Below are 7,019 nucleotides of genomic sequence, written 5' to 3'. Positions count from 1 at the left end.
AGTGTGGCCATTCAGTGGTGTTCTCAGATAGCACCTGGAAGGTCACAAAAGGGGCATTGGTACTAGCTCGGGGTAAGAAAACTGGTACACTATATATGACTACTGGTTTGATTGACACTATTGCTACTACCGTTGCAGAGAGCATAGCAGATTGGTGGCATTGCAGGCTTGGCCATATGAGTCAGAAGGGTATGAAAGAACTTCTGTCTAGAGGCAAGCTACCAGAACTGAAGTCAGTTGATCTCAGTATGTATGAGAGTTGCGTTATGGGGAAACAAAAGAAGGTCAGCTTCTTGAAAAGTGGCAAGACGCCTAAGACAGGAAGACTTGATCTTGTGCACACAGATGTGTGGGGTCCTTCCCCAGTGGCATCTCTTGGAGGTTCTCGCTACTATGTTACGTTCATTGATGATCATAGTAGGAAGGTATGGGTTTATTTTTTGAAGCATAAATTTAACGTATTTAATGTTTTCAAAATCTGGAAAGCCATGGTTGAGACAGAGATAGGCCTGAAACTGAAATGTTTGAGGTCTGACAATGGTGGTGAGTATGTTAATGGTGGGTTCAAGGAGTATTGTGCAGCTTTGGGTATCAGAATGGAGAAGACCATTCTCGGGATACCACAGCAAAATAGAGTTGCTGAACGTATGAACAGAACCATCAATGAGCGTGCTAGAAGCATGAGGTTGCACACTGGACTACCACCCACTTTCTGGGCAGATGCAGTCAGCACTGCCGTTTATTTGATAAACAGAGGGCCATCAGTTCCACTTGATTGTGGATTGCATGAGGAGGTTTGAAGCGGGAAAGAGGTTAAATTTTCTCACCTTAAAACTTTTGGTTGTCTTTCTTATGTGCTAATTGATTCTGATGCTCGTAGTAAACTTGAGGCTAAGTCAAAGAAATGCTATTTCATTGGCTATGGAGACGAGGCATTTGGCTATCGTTTCTGGGATGATCAGGGTCGGAAAATCATAAGAAGCAGGAATGTAATTTTCAATGAGAAAATTATGTACAAGGATAAGTCTAGTACAGCTTCTGCAGTAGCTCCTCAGCAGTCCGAGTTTGTAGGATTGGATGACCTACTGGAGGTTACAGTGCAGTGTAGAGATGTGAGTGACGGGGAGAGTGGGTCCAGTGCACCCATTCCTATTATTCCGCAGGCAGTTTCAGAACCGTCCACTCCTATAGTTACAATTTGCAGGTCAGGTAGGACTATACGTCCTCCACAGCATTTCTCACCTACTTTGAATTACATTTTGTTGACAGATGGTGGAAAACGGCAGAGTTACGAAGAAACCTTGAAAGATGAAAACTCTAGCAAGTGGGAGCTGGCCATGAAAGATGAGATGGATTCCCTGTTAGGGAATCAGACATGGGAGTTGACAGAATTTTCATCAGGGAAGAAGGCATTACACAACAAGTGGGTGTACCGGGTGAAAATTGAGCATGATTGCAGTAAGAGGTACAAGGCTAGACTTGTTGTAAAAGGCTTTCAGCAGAAGCAGGGTATTGATTACTCTGAGATTTTTTCTCCTGTGGTGAAGATCACAACTATCAGGATGGTATTGGCTATGGTTGCTACTGAAGATCTATTTCTTGAGCAGTTAGATGTGAAGACAACATTTCTTCATGGAGACCTTGAAGAAGACATCTTCATGCACCAGCCTGAGGGGTTTGTGGTACAGGGAAATGAAGGTTCAGTTTGCAGACTGAAGAAGAGCTTGTATGGCCTGAAGCAAGCTCCTAGACAGTGGTACAAGAAATTTGATAACTTCATGCACAGTGCAGGGTACATTAGATGTCAGGTAGATCACTGTTGCTATGTCAGGCATTTTGACAATTCTTATATTATTCTACTGTTGTATGTGGATGACATGTTTATTGCAGGGGCTAGTATTGATGAGATCAATAATCTGAAGAAGCAGATGTCAGAGCACTTTGCAATGAAGGATTTGGAAGCTGCAAAGTAAATCCTTGGCATGAGAATTGTCAGAGGTAGAGTGAGAGGTACGTTGAGACTCTCACAGGTTGAGTATGTGAAAAAGGTTCTCAGCAGGTTCAATATGGACAAGGCTAAACCAATTGGCACACCCTTGGGAAGTCACTTCAGACTCAGCAAGAATCAGTCACCAGAGTCAGAAGAGGAACAAGATTACATGAGTAAGGTTCCTTATGCCTCAGCTATTGGTTCACTTATGTATGCTATGGTTTGCACAAGACTGGATATTGCCCATGCAGTGAGAGTTGTGAGTAGATACATGAGTAACCCAGGAAAGCAACATTGGGAAGCAATGAAGTGGATTTTGAGGTACCTAAAGGGTTCCTCAGAAACCTATTTGTTTCTCTGGAGAGAGCTTGGAGGTGCAGGGCTATGTTGATACTGATTTAGCTGGAGATATTGATAGCAGAAAGAGTACCACGGGCTTTGTTTATACACTTGGTTGTACTGCAGTATCATGGGGTTCTAATCTACAGAAAACAGTTTATTTGTCTACAACAGAAGCTGAGTATATTGCAGTGTCAGAGGCTGCAAAGGAGATGGTATGGCTACAGAGCTTCTTGGAGGAATTGGGTAAGAAGAATCAGAAAGGCACTCTCTACAGTGATAGTCAGAGTGCCATATTCTTTGCTAAGAACCCAGCATTCCATTCCAGAACCCAGCACATTCAGATCAGGTATCAATTCATACGGTCATTGTTAAATGACAGACAGTTGTTACTTGAGAAGATTTGTGGAAGCAAGAACCCTGCTGATATGTTGACAAAGGGTGTTACACTTGAGAAACTGAAGTTGTGCGCAACTTCAGTTGGTTTTCTTGCATGAAGACAGGGGCAGTGAGTTGCAGAGGTGGAGGATATCATGTTTGAGAAAGACGGCGATACAGCGAGTGTACCAGTCTCCAAGTGGGAGAATTGTTGAATACTGTGGAGTCTGGTCTACACTGCTCGAGCGGAGGCATTGGCAGCTCGAGCGAATTCAGACAGATTCGAACGCTCGATGTTAGCTCGACAGTGAGCTAGAGCAGGAAGCTTTCGCTCGAGCGGAGGCATTGGCCACTCGAGCGAAGTCAGATAGAGTTGAACGCTCGATATCAGCTCGAGCAGGATACGAAAGGGAAGTTCACTCGACTCGCACTCGACACGCTGCTCGAGTGAACATGCATTTTTAGGATTTTCTGCCGTTTAACTATATATATGATGTTTTACATCATATGGCCGTACGATTGATGTATGAGTGAACACAGTGGACGTACTGTGTTGAGATCCATCTTTGTAGTGTGATATTCCTCAATAATAAAATCCTCTGCAGCTCTCGTGGACGTAGGCAATTTGCCGAACCACGTAAATTTTGTGTCGTGTGTGATTGTGTGATTGTTTTTCTCGTTCTATATTATTTTTCAATTCATTGTCATCGTTTTTCACAACAAGGAGGACTAGTATGATGGAGAGAAGAAAATCACAATTGAAGTATGAGAATGAAAGATCTGAGTTACTACTTCTTAAAAAGAGAAAAGTTGATTTGGAAATTAAGGCTGAAGAAGATAGATCTGACTTAGTAACTCATAAAAAGAGAAAACTTGATATTGAAATTAAATCCAAAGATATTGATTCCATGAATGGTGTGCAACAAGAGTATTTTCATAATCCTCAAATGGAGATAATTGAGGAACAAAGGAACAAGGCCATATCTTGTACATAGTTTTGACTGTGGTTACATATTTTGGATATTTTGAAATTGTTTTGACTGTGGTGACATATTTTGGGTCTTTTTGTACTGCTGGTTGCACCAAATTCCATTATTTTTTGTACTGTTGATTTCTATCAATGACATGGAAATTGTTAGGAGCTTTTGTGGAATTGGTGGTTGCTGCTATGGAGCTGCTGTGGAGCAAAAGGTTGCTGCTGTGGAGCTGCTGTGGAACTGCCAAGTCCAACTTTGTGGATTAAACAAAACTTTATGTAGCTCAAGTTCTATTAAAATCATCTTTGTGGATTTTCTATTAAGTTGATTTTGATACATGAGATTTATTTAAATCTATATGGAACTTCTTTTGGTTGGAAGTTGAATTTGTATAGAAGTTGAATTTGTATGGCATATATTTTGCAAGAGTAATGCTACATACAGTCATTTTTGTGCGCAAAGCTGATATGATTGGCTGGATTAATTTTTTTTTAATACACAACCAATCATATCACTGGAGTGCACAAAGGAGTCTGCGAAAAATGACTGCACGTAAAATTTTCCATTTTGCAAACACTAAATTTGTATGGAGTAGATTTTATTAAGTTGTAAATTTGTATAAAATTAGAAATCAGATTATATGAAATAAAAAATCACATTGTATGGATCGATTTTTCTGTGAGTGTTGCTATGGTCTGCTGAATTTATTGGACTCGAAACACTTAATATGTATTGAGTAGAATTGATTAAATTGTGAATTTGTATGAAATTAGAAATCACATTGTATGTGTGGATTTTTTTGAGTGTTGCTGAATTGGTGAATGGTCTATTGAATTTATTGGACTTGGTAGTAGAATTTGACTTGAATTTATGGGACGATCATATTTGTAAGAAAAAAATTAATATTTTATTATTGTTTAGTTAAAAAATATATAATTTAATATAAGAATTTTTTTTATATACAAAATTAATCTTAAAAAAAATATAATTTTAGACGTGAGCACCTCATTGGTCCCCCCAACCCGCTTCAGACGTAGCGCTTTGACGTCTTCTGCTTTCCCCCTTTTTTTATTTTTTTGGCGTCTCTCTCTTCCGGACGTCTTCTGTGTCAAGTCAAGGCAAGCAATGATTGAACGGCAAAGAAGCAATAGTGAGCAAAGCAACTTTCCCTCAAAGACGCCGTAAGTCCAGGCTTTCACATCCCGCCAAAAGTGCAGGCACTTCTAGAGGAAAATTAGTCTCTGGTGCTCCCAACAGTTCAACTCTCACAACTGTACTTTTACGGTTCGTGTTTGTCTTTTCGATTTCCACTATGACACCTCTTTGGGCATTTGTTTTGTGGGTTCGAAAGGTTTTTTTACTGAGAGCGTGAAACCGCACAATACATCTTAAGCCTATTAATGCGAGATTAACGCCACAATATTCCGTATTTTTTTCCCAATCGTATTCCCCCTAAATTATTCTTCTAATCTCTGATATTTCTCTTGACGTGGCTGGGTGGTGGCTTACAGTGGCTGTCCAGGTCGTCGGCGTGCTTTTGACGCTCAGACCCGTGGCCAGCTGGGTCAACGCTCAGACCCATGGATGCAGTATACGTACCGGTCCCGCCATGGCATCTACACGCCATTCGACCGGATCCGGCACATGAATGTTGGGCGACAACCGTCTGCAAGCAAATTTCGAATTCTTTCGGACATGTATTTGAGATGGTACCGAGTGAAACGGCACCTACAGGAGATAAAAAAAAAAAAAACCCGCTCTCTTTAAACCATATATATTTTGCAAAATTACGAGTACATAGAAACATGAAAATTAGTCAAGAGCATGTAGCTCAGATGGTACGAGACTCAATTTTCATAAAAGAAGTGTTGGGTTCGATCCTCCTTCCCAATTTCCAATATAAAAAAAAAAAAAAAGAAACATGAAAATTAAGCAAGTCTTGTAAATCCCCCAGTGAGCAAAGGCACCGATATTTATATATTCTCACGCTGACCCAACTTGATTTCTACGATGCCTCTATCAATCTGCAGATCACTTCACGCTGCATCGAGGTTATAACAAAGGGCAACAGAAAGAACGTTAGCAACATTCCATGAAATAAGATATATCTCATAGTAATACAGTAGTAGTACTACTAGGCATATGAACATGATGAATTTGAGATCTAGAGAGGGGAGAGATCGATCGAGAGAGTCGCACCTTTTGCAATCTGTAGAGGGGCTGATCTTGTAAGGAATATTGACGCCACACTTCTTGGGAAGGCCAGCTGCGAGATTAAGATTGTAAGGAGTGTATGGAACTCCGCTGACAGCTTGCTTTAAACAATTGCAAACGCCCTGACGGTCAGCTGTGGTGCGAGCCAGGCCGTAGAGGGACTTGATCCCACTGCAGCACGTAGCCGGCACACTCCCACCATTTGCTAAATAAGAAACGCATGGGGTTAGGTACCTCACCACCTGCCCACATGATATAGCTGCTTCTGAGCCCTTTGGTGCACCAACCACCATGCACACTACCGCCACGAAGCAAACCAACTTAAAGACATTCACAAAGCTAGCCATCATGAAAAATATTGATTAATGCCCTCAGCAAAGAATTACAATCCCAAGCTAGCTTTAAGATGGATGTTGGCTACCGACTCTGAGTATAAGAAGCGCTCCTAGTTGGTGTTTATATAATGCAGATGCAGGGGGTGTGGGGTTCGGGTGCTTATTCCTCTTTCCTCCCTAATTCACATTGGGCCAAGTTTCAAGCTTTGTTTTTCATCTTAGAGAATCATTAGATAAAGGTATTTTGGAAAAGAGAATAACTTATCATAAAAGAAAAGAAAATAGATTTATTTTTTAGGTGGATCTGAAGAATTTCTTCGGAACTTTCACCTCCTAAAATTACGCAATTCATGATTTTTATATTTAACTACTCCATTTGACATGTCAACACAATTCATGCTGAACAAGATTTCGTTTCTATATTTAAAAATCAAAACTTTCAAGTAATTAGAAGAACAAAAACACCACAAAATCAAGTTTTTCGATGAAAACAAGATTTCGCTTCTATATTTAAAAACTCCCTTTTGGGTTTGGATGGTTCATAAGAAATTACTAGCTTCTTGATTCTAAACACATGATTGAATCTACTAATCTTGTTTTAAAAACTATGGTTTTCTTTAAGAATATCTTGTTTGGATTCTTATTTACTTGATAGGGATGGAAAATTCTAGCCATACGTAGTGTATAATCTCAGTAGAGATCAGTCAAAGACGCTGGACTTAACTTGCAATTATTGGTCAAAGTATTCCCTTTCCGTCTAAAATTTGCAGATGTGACCTTCTTTGA

General features: G+C 40.2%; 1 protein-coding gene across 1 annotated transcript; it reads right to left on the bottom strand.

Moving 5' to 3' along the window:
• Positions 1-5,428: 5,428 nt before the first annotated feature.
• On the bottom strand, positions 5,429-6,394 carry LOC122306808 (non-specific lipid-transfer protein 3-like). The gene is made up of 2 exons (XM_043119325.1): positions 5,884-6,394; positions 5,429-5,725 (listed from the first exon to the last, which is right to left on the bottom strand). The coding sequence occupies exons 1-2, from the start codon at positions 6,246-6,248 to the stop codon at positions 5,716-5,718; spliced, it is 375 nt and encodes a 124-aa protein (XP_042975259.1). The 5' UTR covers positions 6,249-6,394; the 3' UTR covers positions 5,429-5,715.
• Positions 6,395-7,019: the final 625 nt, after the last annotated feature.

Source organism: Carya illinoinensis, chromosome 4 (assembly GCF_018687715.1).
Source record: "Carya illinoinensis cultivar Pawnee chromosome 4, C.illinoinensisPawnee_v1, whole genome shotgun sequence".
NCBI classification, from domain to species: Eukaryota; Viridiplantae; Streptophyta; class Magnoliopsida; order Fagales; family Juglandaceae; genus Carya; species Carya illinoinensis.
Note: the sequence above shows the minus strand (reverse complement) of the source record. Positions and strands in the feature narration are given on the sequence as shown.